At 37.3% G+C, this 19,927-nt stretch overlaps 1 protein-coding gene across 1 annotated transcript in view; it reads right to left on the bottom strand.

Moving 5' to 3' along the window:
- Window positions 1-19,927, bottom strand: part of DPYD (dihydropyrimidine dehydrogenase) — a 345,166-nt gene that overhangs the window by 238,162 nt on the left and 87,077 nt on the right. Inside the window, exon 4 of the mRNA XM_058842999.1 lies at window positions 10,674-10,761. Coding sequence (XP_058698982.1) covers window positions 10,674-10,761 — 88 coding nt within the window. The remainder of the gene's footprint in view (window positions 1-10,673; window positions 10,762-19,927) is intronic.

Genomic DNA, 19,927 nt, shown 5'->3' with positions numbered 1-19,927 from the left:
CCAGCACTAAACCTACCACACTATTTGGCGCATTGGCCGGGAAACTCAAATTGGTGGATCTAAACACTATAAATGGGTAAGAAGAATTTGGTTTGGGAGGTTCAAATTCACTGCAGGCATATTATTAGACTGAGCATGCAATTCTCTAAAGTTAAAAAAGATCATACACACAGAAATTACCAGGAAAATGCCAACATTCAACTAATTAATTTGCAAACATAACTGGACTCCTTGCTTACAGTTGCTGGTCTACTGCACACCACAAGCCTCTGACCATCCCCTGGAAACACAAAGCAGCTGCCTAGGTGTACTACCATGGGATTTCCTCAGACACTATTAAACCCCACTGAAATTCTAATCCTGGCTGAACAGGTAACCACTTTATACAACTGTTCTGAAGAACCTTCAGCCATTTCCCCTGCTGGTAAGACATTTTATTATCCCCAATTCTCATTTATCCCAATGCAAAGGAGCATTAGTAAAACTGGAATCATATGTATTAGCAAACAGTTTTGCTCTTTCAGATTAATTATACTGTTTTGATATCAGAGATTATTAGGGATGCTTAAAAAAAACTGTAAAGACACTGCAAGCTCAATTTGACAGCAAATTACAGAAGTCCAGTTATATTGGAGATGTCACTGACAGAAATTTGCAGACAGCAGAGGTGACAGTCAATGCAGGAGATCCACATCTTTCTGAAGCAGCAGTGCGACCAGTCTACGTACCCTGCAGCATCTTAAGTGGCACTAGATGCCTGCTCCTCAGGCAATTACATCTAGCCATTCCTTTCTTCTACTCTAAAGGAATAATTACATATTAGTATTGGTGATTTTTCTCACTAAATCAAAGACAAAATGATTTTCAATGAGCTTTTGTTCTCTTTTATGTTTCACACATATTATAGTTTTCCTTCCTGTGTTGTCCACAATCATTACATTTATTACCTTCAACTCTGGTTCAATGAAGACAGAGTGCATCGCCATTTAAAAAACTTCATTAAGGATTTTCTACATTTTTTCAGCGTTGTAATTAAAATCTATATACAGACCTAGTCATTATGCCTAGAAAGCAAAGCTTTTAAATATTCCTTTTTTAAAAAATTAATTTTCTTACATATATAAAGTATATTCTCACACTTGAGCGGTGCCAATACAAGCAACGTCAACACAGCTGGCACATCTTTTGCATTATTTTGCAAGCTCAACCCAAACTTCAAGCACAGCTGTGCTACAGAAAGATAGGGTATGTTAAAGCATAAGTGACTTCAGAGATAAAGGCCCAGGGTCCGTATGGGTATAGGACCAATATCACAGCTTGTTAAGGGGATATTGAAGGAGATCTGTCTCGTAACACCATACCAGAGTTATTAAGAAGGAAGCTGCAACTGAAGACTCAATGGGGGTAAGGCCAGCTGCTGCTTAACTCTTACTTTGGGAGAAACATGGAGTACATGAAGGTAGAGACCTGATTTGGGAAGTTCGGGATATTGCTGTCTCATGAGTTTCTGCTAGTTCAGATGCTACTCCACTAGTAGTGGTAGCACCTGAAAAATAAGGAACTGCATCCTCTTCAAATAAGAGTATCAAAAACTATATAGTAGACATTGCCATGTTAAATATTAAGACCTTAAATATATTGTACCAACCGGTGTATATCTTCTAGTCTTAGCACCTAAAATAATTTTAACGATAAATTAAAAGACAGTCACATTTGAGAACAGCAGAGCAAGGCTTCTGTACTGCCTCACTACTGTGTTCCAACTGTGCTAACATGGTCATACCTAGAGATGAAATGGAAGCACAGGTTGGGATCGGATTTGGTTTCCTGGTCTGCCAAAAAATTAATTAGTCTGTGCTAATTTTACCATAGGTAAATTTACAACATTCTCTGAGAAGAGCTGCAGTTCCTTCATTCTCTTCTACCTTCCTGAAGATCAGTGTAAGCACTGTTCCCATTGCCACAGTTCCTGCCCACTACCAGTGAAAGGATATTGCCATGTGCTGCTACCACTGCTGTGCAGTGGCTCGAGAGCAAGTCCACCTGCAAACCTCCTGCCTGCCAGGGCACAGGGCACAGTGGAGGCTGGGCTCTGGGCAGGACTTCATGTGCCTAGCTCTGAGCTGCTTCATCTCTTTGTCCTTCTACTCTATTTAATCATTTATTCTATCTTTACTGTGCAATTATCTAACATACCAATCAATCAGAAAAACTTTTTACAATACTTGACAAAAACTGGTGGATAAATTCAGTAAGTCTAGTAAGTTACGCTGAGTGGTGTTACAAACTGTGTTACAAAACTACAAAGCATTGTATAATATTATAATAATAAATGAGAGTTTGTAGTATGTGTATAGTATCTTAATGGTTTATTTACACAAACACATTGTGCTTATGCAGCTTTATCCTTTTTAAGCTGAAAACATGTATTAACAATCATTATATTTATCAGTGACATGAAAAGTAGAATATTCATAGAATATTCACATCTAAAAAAAAATATTGATCACTTCATTTAACAAAACTAGCAGTAGGCTGCAGATAAAATAGATATGCAGAGATACAGACCTGGCAGGCTGGTAACTACGCATATGTTGTACATGAGAAAGGATCATAATTAAAGGGAGGCTGGCTTCATTAAAATGACACAGTTACTTCAGTACATGCAATAATGCAGGCTACCTTAACAGTTTGGAGTAATTTTTGTTTAAATAATAAGATGACTCAGTTGGCCAGTTTCTTACAGACGTCACAGAGGAAGCACGTCTAAAACTAGAATATTTCTGAATTTTTTAATGAGCTAAATGTCTGTTCCTGCCTTTGTTTACAGAATCTTTTTTCCTGTGCACTTCTATAGAAATAAATTAATCTAACTGGATAAAATGTTTTGTGGTTTCCTACATCAAAATGTCAATAAATACTACACTGCTAACACAGGGAACAAAAACAAGCCTTAAAGAGATATCAATAATCAGAGGAAAACAGGCAGAGGAGGATCTCCACATGTATCATTTGGAAGCATTATATAATTTGCATGCAAATTAGACTGTTTTTTACTTGAAAAAACCTATTAAAACACATAGGATCAATACTGAGAGACCAGAAGAAATTGCATTTACTATCAGGAAATGCTTATAGCGTCCTTTCTTTCGATTCAATTTGAGAGCTTTTTAAATAAATTCATTATGCATCAGGGTGCTTCAAAATTGCAGTTTTTCTCAAAAACAATGAAGAATATGCATTATTATGCTTTATATAATAAAAATTAATACACTGACTTTATCAGAATTTGGAGACAGCGTGAATACTTTAAAAGGAAAGAAGAAAAAAGTCATAATTTCTTTTTCATCTGGATTTAAGTTTAAAAAAGGGAGACACAGCAAAATACATGGAAAAATATCACCACCTCCTATTCTAGTTCATGTTCTGCAATGGCTTTAAAATTTACTCAGGATGTATTGGATTAAAATATTTCCACAGACCGAAGAGTCACTATTTAAAGTACGTTGTTATATAAGGAGCATTTTTCACACTGACACACACCAGTTCAAATATAACAAGAAACGCCCTCAGTCTGTCAGCCCCCCCAAATATCTTCCGAAGAAGAATGAACAAAACATAACAGCAACTTATCAAATCATACATATTCTATATTATAATGCTGATGATTTTTAATCAATCCAGAAATCTTTCACATCATTTGACTTGTGTCATCATAACAGGACTGTAATTTCACACAGTGTCACTATCTTTTTATGAAAAAGAACGGAAGAAATATCTTGTACTGTCATTTTGTCCTTTGTAGTCTAGAATGTGAGAGATTCCTTAATTGACATAGTGTCATCGCAAAAGTCTATTCTACATAATTACACTACGGCAACTGAAACCAGCTGTCAGCCATTCCATTACACTAAGTACAAACAGACATCTCAAGAAAAGTCACTGTTTCATGTGCATCAATTTAACATCATTCCTAATTTTTCTTTTAAATGTTTTTTTTTCCTTACTATTTTATTTAGTGATCCGAAATATACTACGATTAACAGAGAAAGCTGAATAAAACAGCACTTTTGAAAAACCTGGAGCCTCAAAGTAGTACTTAAAGATTAATTGTGATGAATATCTGTATATAATTATTACCAGTCACCTAGCAGCTTTCTGACTTCCACAATCCTTCATTGTATTAACAGTACCCCACCTACGGTATTTTACATATGAACTGTGACTCGTCATTTTCTACAGTCTGCAATGGCATATAGATAGCTTTTGTTAATTTAGTCAGAGTTCCTCTGGCACAGAAAAAAACCCATCATTCTGTTTTTCTCACCTGTCATAATCCTATGTCTCTCAACACCCTTTCTCTGTGGCAATCTTCTCTTCATTTATTCTCTCTTAGCAATTCCACAACTTTTTGTATCTTGTCTTCCTCTGTCCAAATACTTTTCATTTTTCTTATTTCTAGTGTATTACCATGAACACATTTTCCTTTACTCCCTCAATCTCCCAAACTTCAGATTCACCCCTGTCCCTTGGTATCTACCTCTTATCTTTCAGTTTGTTCCCTCTCTGATTTCTTCTTTGAAAAAAGAGAATATCACTCTTGAAAATTCTATATGAATTTTCTTTGGTTTCATTTAAATCTAAAGATCCCTCTGAAATCCTAAAACTTACCCCCATGTTCCGCAAGTTTCTCTGTACTGTTCCTGACATGAATTTCTCCCTCCTCCATTTCCCTCCCAGTGTTCTGCACAGCCCAGGGAAAACCTCTTATCCAGAGGGCAGCACGGCTTTGCTGATTTTTGGGATTGGGCTGTGTTTTGAATTTGTTTTCCAATACAGGGTTTTTTATTTGGTTTGGGGATTTTTTGGGGGGCACTGGGTTCTTTTTTGTTGTTGTTCTTTTTTTAATGCTGGTCTCCATATAGTCTGTTAAAAAGAGTTGATGTATCAGTGCAAACCAGCTTATCTTTATTATTAAGGCATATAGGAGAAGATGGTCTTTCTGAGCACAGAAAAAAAATTGTAGAGTCAATGTCAGGAATCATTCTAATAATGCATGGCTTGAAATAAAAATGTGAGAGCTACTCACAGAGGGCTCCAGCGACAAAGTGCGTACAGGTAACACAAAAGATACTTCTGTACCCCCAGTTCTTCATTACAGACAGACTATAAAGGCTGAGTCACTCACTCCTTAGGCCTGTGCTGTGTAACAAAAGTTGATATCCCTGTGTGCACCAACAGCTGTTTTTCAGTGCTACTACTTGAACCATAAAGGTGTATGGTAACAAAAAGCTCCAAGACTATCACCGAGCAGTTCAAAGGTAAAGCTCCTCAGCTGTTGCTTTTCTAAACGGCCACTTCTCTGGCACAGTTTTGCTGAACAGGAATAAATGTGTACACCCTACAAGTGTTCAGGCTGAGAGATGCTTCTGGGAAATTGTAGGATTTTCTGCTGCTGTAAAACATTTGCTTGTGCCAGTCCTAAAGGACAAGTGCTAAAGCTCCATTTTACAAATTCCTTCTTGCTTTGACATCAACACAAGGAATGAAGGGCATAAAATCCTAAAATCATTCCTGGTACTACTTCAGGGTTGGGAGACAAAACTTCTGCAGCAGCTGAACATGTTTGGATTGTGTGTATTTTTTTCTTTTTAAAGAAATAAACAACTAAGGCAGCACTTGCTCATTATAAAGCAAGGAATACAGGTTTTGCAATGTGGTGGTATTTAAAGAGGACAGCTGGAAGTCAGAATACTTGCTTGCCATCTTCTGATGTTTAGAAACAAAAATAGCAACTGTGTGCCTGGTGAATTTGAAGTCTGATCTCTGAGAAACAGAATTGCAAGTAGTCTTTATGAACAGAGAAACACAAACTGGGAAGACACAATGGAATAGATTGTACCTTTATAAAGTGGAGTTGTAATCCAGTTTGTATGGAAAAGGAGAATGGAAGTTGTGGCCTAAACTCTACTGAGTCACAGCAGCTAACACAATACAGCATAAGTGACATCTTTTCTCTCAAAGAGGCTCAAGGCTCATTGAGTCTGGCAATTCAATTACCCTCTCAACCCAGGAACAACCCTCCTCCCTTGTCCCTCTTCTACTCCAGAGCTCAGGTCTAATGGCAGAACAGTCAGAACAGCTACATTGTACATGGCCTGTAAATATCTAAAAAGCCTCAGGCTTAAGAGAACAAGAATCCCTGACCCTTTATGATTGCTGTAGCCATTTCCCAACAAAACAAATCGCATACAATAGAGCTTTTTAATACCCGACAAAGTAAATCCTTTTCAGTTTGCTGCTGTCTAAATAGTCTGTATTAATAATGAATCATGATTAAATAAATACCTGCATGCAATACTGCTTACACAAGGATAAGGGCAGGGAATTTATTGAACACAGTCTTCTCTAAACAAGTAGAAGGGTAACCAGCTGAAATGAGTTTCTCAAGTGGGTGATGAGAGATTCAGAAGCAGGACATGGACGTCAGTAAGCAGAAAATGTACCCCAATTCCCTCAATCTATTGACCTCAAACACCTGAATGTTCTATGTTTCACCCATTTATTTCTTCTAGAAGCTACCATACATATTTATGAGCTTTTGGATTACAAATGAAAGTTTATTTATAAGATGAAAACAGAAAACAAATTTATCATATTGAAAACGATTTTCAATGACATGCAAAATATCCTTTATCATCTTATGCAAGAACTTCAGTGACAATAATACAGAAATTTTCATCACGCTGAATATTCACTGCTGAATGATAATATCTAACTTATTATTTCAACAGAATTTTAGCAAAATGCATAACAAAGTAAAAAATTAGGAACTGGTTCCATTAAAAACTAACAAAAATTATAAATGATACATTTTAGTGTTCAAAAGCATACCATTCTTGTCTTCTATCTGCTCTAAAAGTGTATGGTGCAGATACCACCACTGCAGCAGAATGAAAGAGAGCAAATGATACCACAGAAGCAGCCATGGTAGTTGACTCTCACACAGATTCTGCCAGGTCATGACTTCAGGGGAATCATTTCAACTTTTGGTACCCCCCTCAAAACTTCCACCCTGTACCTTTAACAGAAAGCAAGGAGTTTCAAAATGCAGTACTGTAAAAACAGAAGTACATACCTATAACTATAAAAATATTCCATTAATAAAGTAAACCAGAAGAATTTCCTGTTATTTTATGAATAACAGAATTTGTTATAGTAGATATTTTATACCAAAGGCATCAGAAACTAATATATCAAAAGGAAAGTTCAACCCAGCAGACTGCAGCCATCAAGTCAAGGCTGGGTTCCCTCTACGTGCTGTTAGTTTCCTTAAGTTGCTTGGGACATGAATTACAGGAGGCATAGCCATTGACGTGGAGGCTAAAAATACAGAATTATAGAATGGCTTGGGTTGGAAGGGGACCTTGAAGATCATCTAGTTCCAAACCAACTGCCATGGGCATGCAGGACTTTCTAGCCTTGTTTCTCAGCCCATGAATTCAGTTCATGAATACTGCTAAGCACATCCCCTCCCCACCACCGGGTATTTTACTAACTTCCAGTTTTGGGAGGTTTTCTGGCTGTTTAGTTTAAAAGTCAGCATCAGAGCTGTTGCAGAGAAATGCCCCCACAACCTTGCTATGGAAGATTTCTTCTTATAGGGTAAGGAGAGAAGGAAAAGCATAAGACTATATATAAACTCACACTTGAAACTTGTATTAACAGAAGCAATGCTTATTTAGGCATGCGATTTCCCACCCTAACATCTTCAACAGCAGAAACTAGAAAATATCCGACTTTTCAAAACTTCCTGTGTGTGAATCTTTCCTGTCGCCTGCACAACAACCAGATGTAAACATGAGGTAAAAGCAGTTACCAAAGCTGTGTTATACCTCTTATCATAAGTTTCACAGTGGATACAGAAGATATTGATAGGTAGGGATAGGGTCCAAAACTACATGCTATGATCACATTTCAGTAAGATAAGATACTTTGAGTTTTCCACAAAAAAAAAAAAAGTTGTATCTACTGAGAGAATAGCAGTAAGCTGCAATTCTTTTCTATAGCAGGATTTTCTGATAAAACAAGTGTGTGATCAAGTCACCTGCTCAGGGAAAAGCCAATGTCTTACCACACACCTGCAGCTTCCAGGAGGACTCAAAAGTCATCATCAAACAACCAAAATTTCATAGGGTTGATCCACCTCACTGACCATGCGACAGGTTAAATCTGGCCCTATTAGAATCAGTAAGCATGCACTCATTGGCTTCAGTAAGGCAAAGATTTTACTTCAAACCTTCAAGGCATTTTACTAATATTATTCCATTGCCAAAATGCAACTCTCGAGGCTCTGTGGTCACCCCACCTTGATTATCTCTGCTCTACAACAGAAACACAGAATTCAAAATGAATCTGCCTTTAAAATAACTTACCCTTTCCATCAAGTTACAAAGAGGCATCATATTTTGGTGGCTGTCAGAGTCTAAGAGACCCACAAAATTTATTGTACCAGGATGCTGCTGGTGTTAGTTCTTTTTCTGACATCCTCTAATGCAGGCTCCAATCCATCTTCCTCGGTTGCTTATTCCCAGCTTTATGTTTTGATAACTAGGTGCCTTTTCTTTTATCAACAATATATCACCCTATCCTACCCAAAGCAGTAGCATAATGAATCCTCCATAAGAAATGACCATCCTGGTAAAATACTTCATAAAATTTGCTTTAGGTTTCCTAAACAAACTACAGCACAATGATCACAGAATCACAGATTCACTGGGTGGGAAGAGACCTTCAAGATCATTGAGTCCAACCCAGCCCTAACCCCAACTAGGCCATGGCACTGGGTGCCACATCCAGTCTGTTTTTAGGCGCATCCAGGAATGATGACTCCACCACCTCCCTGGGCAGACCATTCCAATACTTTATCACCCTTTCTGTAAAAAACTTTTCCTAATATCCAACCTGTATTTCCCTTGGCACAGCTTAAGACTGTGTCCTCTGGTTCTGTCACCTGCTGCCTGGAGAAAGAGACCATCCCCCACCTGACTACAGCCACCTTTCAGGGAGTTGTAGAGAGTGATGAGGTCACCTCTGAGTCTGCTTTTCTCCAGGCTAAACAACCCCAGCTCCCTCAGCCGTTCCTCACAGGGTTTGTGTTCCCAGCCCCTCACCAGCCTCGTTGTCCTCTCTGGACGCGCTCAAGCGTCTCAACGTCCTTCCCAAACTGAGGGCCCAGAACTGGACACAGCACTCAGGTGTGGCCTCACCAGTGCTGAATACAGGGGAAGAATGACCTCCCTGCTCCTGCTGGCCACACTATTCCTGACACAGGCAGATGAGACAGAGAGTAGCAGTTTCATTACTGTACCTTCTCTGCTCAGTTTGCCTGCTTCACGATGCCTGAAGAGGTAATAAGCAGCAATATGCCACAAACCATACTGTGGTTGCAAACAGATGCCCGCATTCAGGAAAATACATGCACCAGCGACGGGATACAGATTATATATGAAAACAATCTATATGCATATATTGGGCGTAATGACAATTACTGCAAACCACAGCAACACGTAGTTATGTGATAATTCATAAACACATTTTAGTATCTCCTCTTAGCCTAATGTTTCTTGTTAAGGTGCAGAATTTACTGGTGTCTTCTCCGTACCACACAGTTTAGTAAAAGCAATTTGGCTGTTCACTCGCACATGGAAGTGCTGCTGCTGCTCACCCACTTCACCCAGTTACCTGTGTTGTCCCTTTCAGCTGCACGTACCAGCGAGAAATGTTAGAGCATAAAAAGCAGACAGATAATGTCTATAGCATCCTCAGTAGATTATGAGTCTAGTTGGGCTCATACAGATGTAAGTCACGTGACAGCTGATGATTCCACAGATGGGAAGTAAGCTTTAAGAGGTATGGAGCAACAAATGTCCAGTCATCTCTGGGCTATCCCAGGTGGCCTAATAATTCTTGTCACATCAGCTTTGCAGTAACCTTTAATTATTTCTATTTATGACCATTAAAAGTAATTTGTAAACTACAATTCAGAATAATGTTTTTAAGATTTCATTATGATCTTTGTATAGTAGCCTATTAAGAAAGAGTACAGTACCTCCAAAGAGGGTGCCTGTTCATTCCTGTAGGATGTTATTAATAGTCCCAGTGAGTGACTACACTTGCATTGAACAGAGCCTCTTACTATATAGGAAAAGATAGTATTCCTTGAGATTATCATCTTTATATCAAATTTCTGCCCATAAGAAATTTAAATTATAACCACTTCTAAAAAAAAATAGAAAACCATCAACACCCCCCCACACACACACACACCTTTAATGAAAGAAGAGGTTTGTAACTGTAATACCTCAGGTAGGTTAAATAATGACATTATAATGCTCAGGTTTTGAATACCATTGTATTTGAAAACCATCAAAACCAAAAACTTTATAGAAAAAGCGACATGAAGAAATAGATCTGCACTATACACCATCTGTATGGGCACAGAACAGAAGTAAAAATAATCAAAATCAGCTGACTCAAACTTCAAAATGTCTGTTCTATACACTTTATTTTGAAGACTTTCCAAAGATAAGCCTTGAAATGCAATCTCACCCATGAAATTGCAAGTAACTGCTGTTATCTCCCACCATGTACAACTGCAGGCCTGATTTTACCTTGTTTGCAATACTTGTGATGAATGACTTGATGTCCAGATTAGTTGGGCAACTCTTCTGACAGGGAGCATCTGCACACTTCAGGCATCTACAGGAATAAAAGAAAATGTGTCAAGGAGACATGGAATACAAGTGCTCCCAACAGCATAAGGTTTTCAAGTTAGCATGCTAAAAGATAAGTCACAAAGCAATAACACATAACATTTTCATAGAATTTCTATTTAAAACCTCAAAGCACTACATGACCATTATTGACTGTCATCAACACAGATTAGTTATGTTTTGTTGACTGCACTTTACATAGGAAGACAGAGGGTACCATTTACATGCACACAGACAACATCTGTAGAAGTATTAGGAAACCCTTGAATTACAGAGAAGTAATGTTTTCCCTGGAATCCATGATTGCTAAACTGACCACTTCATTTTTCTATTTGAAAAAAATCTGTGTTGTGAACCTAAATTTATTAACTAAGTTCTGGAAGTCTCATTATGGATTAAATGCTGAATGTTGGACAATCAGACATACAAAAGCAACAGTATTTCCACAAAAGAAGGAATTACTTTTACTGTATGTCCAAAGAATAAGAATAGCTGCTGAATTTTCAAGTCACTTTTCTATGAATTTCCTGTGATAATTCTGTGACGTCTAAAAACAATTCAGTAGTCATATATATACTCCCAACCAAAATCCCTAAGATTTTTTTCCTGTAATTTCTATGACAAAACCTAACCAAGTAATAAGGTGACAAAACAACATAAGTAACAAAGATTGATTTTCTGTTTCTGCATAATCATGCACAGGGGTGTAATGATCTGGTTGCTTGCACCAGTCCCATCTAAGGATTAAGTCCTCAGGACAGTCTACAAAACTTGCATTAAGCAAACCTAAAAAAAAAGATAAAAGTCAGCTGAAGGAGTAAAATGGTACTCTATTAGGCACAAAGGTATTAGTACACAGCCTTGGTTTTATTGATCAATGATTATCGTAGGTCAAATGCCTCATTACTTGTCTCAGAATTCATTAGGTTATTCCAGATGTTCTTTTGCTACTGCTTTAGTAATAGTCAGAATTAATGCAAATTGTGGGTTTAACAATCTATGGCAAACGAAATAAAATTGGTTTTTACTTTCTATTTGAGCTCAGATACTTACGTAAGTTCCATAAGTCTACCTTGATTGTTGTTATTCAGTGCTAGGTAACAACATTGTGGAACTGGCTGAGACAGTATTTTTAAACAGAAAAGCTGCAAGTGGCCAGTGGACTATATACAAAGAAATGAAGAGTCCATTAAAAGAAAATAAGTGACTGGAAAACCTGCAGCAAAACACTGTTCTAACTTTGTCAATCACACACATTAGGATTTTTTTTTGTTTTGTTTTTTCAGTTAAGGGTAGAATATGAGAGAAAGGAAAATCCAGTTAAGTAGAAGATTAATTAGCCTTTCATCTAATTATTCATTATTATCTAGCTGGGTATTCCGGACAATATGGCACCAGCAAAATTTGAAAGCACATGGGGTAGTGGCTTATTGGATTTTCTCACAAGACTAGTCATGGAAGACTAGCCCCAGAGGATATACCTAAAATAAACAGGCCTCACAGGCTGCAAAAGATGGGAAACCTGCACAAGCCAAACCTGGGTTCAACACTACACTGGGTTACTAGTTCAGCAAGGTGGGATGTCAGAAAAGCACCAGCAGGTTTAGCTGTGGCAGCTGAACATAACACTGCCCAGCACCACCTGTGACAGGTACATGTTAAAAAGGCCTTAACAAGGAAAGGTGGGACAGGGGGACCTCAAAAGGTTGAGAACACTGAGTCATGAGGATTCTTTTAGCATTCTAAGCAGACAAGAATTTCTTATTTGAAATAAAGAAAAGTTCTAGTACTAGAAGCCAGCAAAAAAGGAGATGTGCTAGACAAAATAATGCCAGTATGAGGGCTCAGTTGAGCAGTTTGCCTGTGTAGGCAGGCAGTAAGGAAATAACAGAACTCAAAGATTATACAATTAAAAAAGATCCATTCCATTAAGACTTTCACTTTCCTCAGTGTGGTTTTCTTTAAAATACAACAGTCCTGTATTCAGAATCAGAAGAAGCACACTGAACATAAAACACATTCTGTGGAGTATATATAGAACAATCTCATGTCAAAACTACATGGCACCTGGCAGGATAAACTGTGTACAGATTACTTGTTCAGACTAGCAAGCATCTTTACCAAATAATTTCTCTTTTGATTTTTGAGCTGCTTCACAAATAACAGCTGTTGAAAATGTCAGCTACTGGGAGGAGCAAGTAATGCAAACTTGAATGTGAGCTTTGGGGAGGAGGGGAGCATGCCATGAATATGCCAGTCCAGACTTTCTCTTATAATAATACCATCTTCCAGGCACTCTGCAGACTAAAGTGCACCAGGCTGCCATTAATCCCACTTATCACCATGACAGCTCAGTAATTACACTCCTGCTATAGCTAGGTACTGTAAGGTACTGTAGTCCTAATAAAACATCAAGCACTGTGCTGAATGCATGCTGGTGAGGTGTTTTATTAAACTTGGGGGGTTGATCATCAAGTGACATTAGTGTTGACCTATTTTTCTATCTGATAATAAATTATCCTTTGACCATACCATCATAGATATTACAGAGTGCATTTACTGTACAAAGGAGCAAAGGTATTGCATTCTGGCAAATCAGGCAAAAAGAATAAATAAAGTAGTAGAGTTACACACCAGTAGGTTATTACATAAATTGCTGCAAGTGATTGATCCTTTCAAAAATCACAGGCAAAATACCCTGCTTAAGGAATACACGAGCAATTTCCACAAGATTCAATTCCACATGCATATACCCCAATGGAGAAACATTTAATATTATACTTCCTTTCTTTTTCTTCAACTGTCCTCCTACACTCTGAGAAATCTCACCTTTCATTTTACAAGGTTATTTTACTACCATGGTTTTGGTTCAAAATATTATAAACAAATAAGAAATTTAGATTAAATATTTCTAATTCACCTGTTAGCTCCTAGCAAAGTAAATGAAGAGGTGCATTCTCACTACTAAAAAAAACTCAAACAACATTCCGGACTACATATGGACCCGGACTAATTTGAGAATATCTATCTCAGCATTTCTTAGTAAAAATATAGGAAAAATCCTACCAACTATCAGAAAACACCCTATATGATGAACTTTTCTCCCATTGTCCACGGAACTGCATCTCCTTTAGAAACATATAGGCTGTTTTGAATCTTATAAGACACTACATTGACTTCACATGCACATTAATTTCCATATAAAAGGCAACACCACAGTCTTTGCACTACAGAAGATAAAAGGAAGCCATAGCCAAGACTAATTTTCAGTTAATAGCTTTTGTTGTATAGTTGTTGAAATATTACCCAATATTTTATTTTAAAGTCAAAATACCTGACCAACAGTCCCATTTCCAGGTATATGCCAGCTCTTAACACACTTTTGCTTCTAAACAAAGAAGGGCAATTTATTTGTATTGTTACCTAAAAATGAAGCCAACAATTGTCTATATAACTGGCAATAAAATCACCTGAAGTGCAATCACATGAATGCTGAAAGGCCAGGGGTGAAACAGATAATCTGGAGTAATATTTCTCAACAAATTGTAGCTGATAACCCATCAAATCTTTATGTATCACAAAACAGACCAAATAACCCTTATTATGGTTACTGTTGGCAGAGGTTTAGAAGCAAATTGAATCCTAATTCATTTATGCAGGTTTCTGCAGGACATAAACAGTCATTTTGGAAAAAGGCTGCCAACTCTATTACTTGTAGAAATTTCTAAAACTCCATCCACTGCTCAGAGAAATAGTATGTACTTCCTGAGGCCTTGGTCAATTAACTTTAAGAGAATGGTAGAGCTAATTGCACCCAGTAAATAAGAGGTCAGTTTGAGCAGGAGACCCAACTTTGACCCAACCGAGGCTCTTCCTAGTTCCAAGTCTCTCACACCTCTCTAAACACTAAGCTGGGGACAGTAAGCACTGAAATAAGAAAGCTGCATGTCAGGAAGAAATGAATCTATTATTTCTAAATAAATCTAAATCCCAAGTTGAATGGCCCTTGCCTCTGATGGCAGAAGTGAAAAGCATTACATAGATTTTTCTCTTGAGGTTAAATCCTTTAATTACTTATGGCTAATCCTGTAGAATTTGGGCTCTCTTCTCCCCATTTGGTCATGCTTATTACTGTACTAAAAGAGGGTCAAGGACAAACCTAAACAGAGATTTGGACGTATATAGACTCATTTAAAAAAGGTAAGGGAAGCCAGGATAAAGATCCACTACTTAAATGGTAAGCCATTGGAGACAATCTACTGCTGGCAGCTGAAAAATAAAAAAAATAAAAAAAAGTATCATTACTTTCCTAATTAAAAATGAACAAACAAACAAAAAAAACACACACACAAAACTAACATTCACAGAGAAAAATCCCACATCCTTTTGTCTTTGTGTTCACTGCATTTTACAATGGATAGGAGAAAAGGATTACAAAGTAACCAGGAGATGTTTTGCCAGGTTTAAATATCAAAACACCGTAACAGTTGATACATGGGTTTGATGAGTACCAAAGACAAATGATACTTACAGGAATATTCAAAGTCAAGAAAACAGAAAAAGGCCATATGCAAGGCCAAAACTCTGCTGTGTAAGTACACTGTGGCAAAGACAACAAAATCTTAAATTAGAATCAACTATGGAAACAATTTTGGACTACAGAAAAAACAAATCTAATTGCCAAGAAAAACCTCTGAACACAAAGGGCACCAGAAACTCTACAAAACACAGCAATACAGACAAGTGGATATCCTGGTCCTGGATATGTAATACTGGGTGAAAGATAGTAGTCTTTTAGGTTACACTGCAAAATGACATGTGAAAAATTCTATTTGTATAAAAGGTCTGGCCTGTGAGCAATGCACAGGAGCCATAAGAAACAAATCATTCAGTACCATGTAAATTGGCAAATCCAGTTCATATTTAAAGAAAGAATGAAAGACTCTCACATTGTCACTATTGCCTCTTCAGTCACCTGAAGTCCTGTAAGCCTTCTGCAGATCCATTAAAAAATGGCACTACTTCTCTCTTAGTAAGTTCAGCTGACTAGAGGAAGTAAATTTTAAATAGAGGCTTTCTACAGGATTAGAGACAGACATGGCATTGCTGCTGGCAGTTACAGGACGTGTAAGGGAGGTGCTTTTTTATCAAAAAGAAGAAATGATCAGAGTTGAAAGTAAGTCTTCAGACACAAAAACCTCCTACCCTAGTGCAGAATAATGGCACTTACAGACAAGGTTATTTTTGGACACTTAAGAGGTGGTGAATCATATGGACATAGGCTCCAAATCATTCTATTCATCAATGCCTCATCTTTCTCTTTTCTTCTTTGACTCTCTACACAGCCGTAATTCTTTTCTCATCTACTTCTGAATCCCCTTTGAGTGCAGAAACTCTCCTCTCCTCTTCGCTTCTGCTTGGCTGTCTTCCTGTTTTCTGTAGTCTTTCTTTCCCCATTCATCTGAAACTTTTTCACTTCTCTGTCCTGTAACTTTTTGTCATCTTTCACCATAACTTCATTTTAATGGACAATGTTGGTAACATAAAAAAAGAGCCAGTGTCTGCCATCAGGTATCTATGACAGTGGTGTAGGAAAGCGTGCACCAGTCACTTTACAGTCCATCTTCTGAGTTGTTGTCAACTAACATCCAGCCCTTCAAAACCTCCATTTCTGCACTAAAACTGTCATTACCTAATGCCATGTCTTCTGCATACTTTGGACAGCACTATCTTGGTCTGTGACCAGACACACAAATAGAGCCTAGCAGAGGAAAAGTAGGTTTGTGGAATTTCCTCTTAACCCCTTGATGAGCAGTGAGAACACAGATGGCCTCTGCCCACACTGCACCATGGGGAGCAGCCTGCTCCACGTCAGTTCACGGGAAGTTATATTCTCCTTAAATTCCTCCTGTAATTTTACGGGGACAAAGAACTTTTCACAAATCATTTTGCAATATAACCTAAAAGATTGCTGCTTTTCACCCATTTCATTTATATAACTTGTATATCATTATTTTAATCGTATTTCTCCAATTTATAACATTGCTGAATAAAGCTGTTATATAAATTAGAGGGATTAAAAATAGAAAACACAGTTCCGCTTTCAGAACACTGTAGCACAAAGCATGCATGTCAGCTCATGCCAAATCAGAAAAACTGTACCATCCTTTTGGCATACTGGAAATCAATTTTTTTTTTTATATTGATGGTGAAAATAATTTCAACCATCCATTACAGCAGTGTTAATTCTAAGCATGGTCCCCTTTTTCTTCTTTCATAGTAAGCATTAAGAAAATGCTGTGTTTTCAACAGTATTAATCCACATTCAAAATTCATTAAATTTTCCCCAAAAACTTATGTCTAGTTAAAAGTTTTATTGTTGCCAACAAAATATTTTATTTAAATCCTAAAGTTTTTAGTTATAAAACCCAAGTACTTAAAAGTCAATCTGCAACTTCTCTGTTAACACTCATTAAATTTCACACTACATAATAATTCGTATTTTCTCAATGTCATAGGAACACAATATAGTTTCCTGCTTATGATAATAAACTTGATAGTACCCATACTACTCCAGTAGTGCAAAAGACACACAAGAAACCCACTTGTTGATAAAACCCTGATAATACCCATTTAGACCTTGCACTGTGCTCTTCGAGTCCTTGAAAGCAGCACTTTGCCCGCCAAACCAGCCACTTGTGGCCCAGCCGCACCCCGCCTTATGGAGCTTTTTAAACGGGTACATTTATGTTCGCCACAACAGTGATCCCTTTCACATAAGAGACAGCTGTTACACCATGTTCAATATCCTTTTAATCCTCTATAGACCGTAGACAGAAAGGTTGACAGAACTGACAGTTTTTATTATGGCTTGTCCTGTACACAATAATCTTCTTTTGCCTGGACTACTCTCCCAGAAGTGTTACAGATTTTTTGACTTATATCAAGTCTCCTTTCTAGGGTTTTTAGGAAACAATAAATTAGTTTTATGTGGTATGATTCTTGTCCTGCGTAAATTACCTTTCCAAAACATGAATCACCTGTTGTCTGTTTATCTTAATGTCAACAAAACTCATCTGGGTTCACTTCAGGAAAGATACACTTTACAAGTATAGTCAAAGATGTTTTTTCTCCCAAAATGCTTTCATCATCTATGCACATCATACAAATGCCACTCTGTTCAATATATCATTAATATCAGGAGCACAAATCTACCACTTAACTTGCATTGAAAATCTTGATTAAATTTAAGAATTACATATATAAACAACCTATGATACAATATAACCTAACTAAAATGCATTAATTGAAAATTTAAGAAAATGTTCTCAGTTAAAAACTACAAACCCAGAAGAAATGGATTTCCTCACTACAGCACCACAATCTGTCTTGCAATTTAGACATGCCAGCAATTCTACCACAATCAACGGAAGAGTGATTTAAACAAAGAACTTTTGTGGAAAACTAGTCTTGGGAAAGGCAGTAACAGCATAATGAGGTAAAGCTTCCCGTTTTAGGATCTGAGCACCAAAAAATTCCCCATCTCTCTATTTTGCATCACCCTGAGATTATCCACAAGCCTGACTGAACGCTGATCTAGAACCCTGCCTCACAAGTCAGGCTGTACTGCCCTCTGCACACAATGCATTACCACCATTTCCCAGCTCATGATGCTAATATTAGCAAGGGGTAGGAATGTGTGAGAAAAGGAGAAAGAGGGCAAAAGATCAGGAGGATTTTAACTTTGTTGGTGTCACCTGAACATTTGACCCTACAGGAAGCATAACCTGGAAGCAGGCAAAAGCACAAATTAAATCATTGAATTTCAGATTAAAAATAAAAACTTCAAAGGTTTCAACTGCTCTTGTTTTCAGATTTGTAGAAACAAAAAAGAATCATCAGCTTTGGCTGCTACTACAGTTCAGCGCTCCAGAGAAAATTGAGAAGTCCGTCACCTTTCCACTGAGAACCTGATAAAGATGCTTCTTCCAATGAGGAGATAAGTCATTGACCCCAGCTGACCACCTTTCTCCAAGCTTTAAAACTTGGAAAGAAAGGCAGAGTTTCCTTAGTAAATAAAGCTCAGTCCTTCCAGACAGTGAACACTCCAGTTCATTATCAGACTGCTTAACCGTGCTCTATTTTAATATATGTAGTCCCCAGTGGGACTCAGTCAGACAATTCAATTGCTTATAATGAAAACACTCGAGCAACTTCGTAAGCCAGCCTCATGCAAGTCTTCCAGAAGTGAGTTTCCAGCACTCCAGTGTCCTCACTCTTCCTCACCTTAAAATTGCTGTAGCTACAGAACTGAGGACCATGTGCCACTACTCCAGTCTTTTCCCTCTTTTGGAAACTGCAAGAATTCAGCAGAGGATTCTAAGATTTAATATTATGTCTAGAAATTGCACTTGTACAATGACTGTCTTTCATCCTCTTTTTCAAACTGAGACGTTTGTCTAAGATACCTTAACAAGTGATACTGTAACTTTCTAATATGCTCTTCAGAAAGAAGGAAATCTTCCTGCTATTTCAGTTCCGATTTTCTATGCTGCAAATAATTGGTACATTTTTTAGTCACAAGAAAATAATGTTACCCTGTTTGTAATATATAAGTCTATTTTTAAAAAGGTGAGATTTTCTTACATGCTTTGATGTTTAAGATAATTATTTGGCTCTGCTTTTCTACCTTAAATTTACTCAAAAAGTAAAGATTCAAAACCAGCATCCCCTCAGCAAATGAAACGAGCTCTATGACACAATTACAGAAATCACAGAGGGAAACTAGAGAGGTGAGCACAGAGTAAGACAAACCCTAAACAAATTACATTAAGTCAATGTTGTATTCTTTATACTTCTATATTTAGAAATATATATATATGTATTTCTAAATTTATCTTGAGTTTAAAGATATAAGTAACATTTTAATAGTAGATAGTTGAAAATTCAGTCTTAATGGTTTGCAAGAGGGAAATACACTAAGTCATTAAAGCTAAATGATTGGTCTTGTATGTACTATATCCAGATTTTGCTATAACCACCTTCACTAGGAAAAATTTTGTAACATTCATTCATAGTATGATAATATGAATAAATGACATAACTGAAAGTCACTGTCCAGACTTCACATTATGTGAAACCAATATATAATT

Source organism: Poecile atricapillus, chromosome 7 (genome assembly GCF_030490865.1).
Source record: "Poecile atricapillus isolate bPoeAtr1 chromosome 7, bPoeAtr1.hap1, whole genome shotgun sequence".
Lineage (NCBI taxonomy): Eukaryota > Metazoa > Chordata > Aves > Passeriformes > Paridae > Poecile > Poecile atricapillus.
This window is presented reverse-complemented; position numbering and strand designations above follow the sequence as displayed.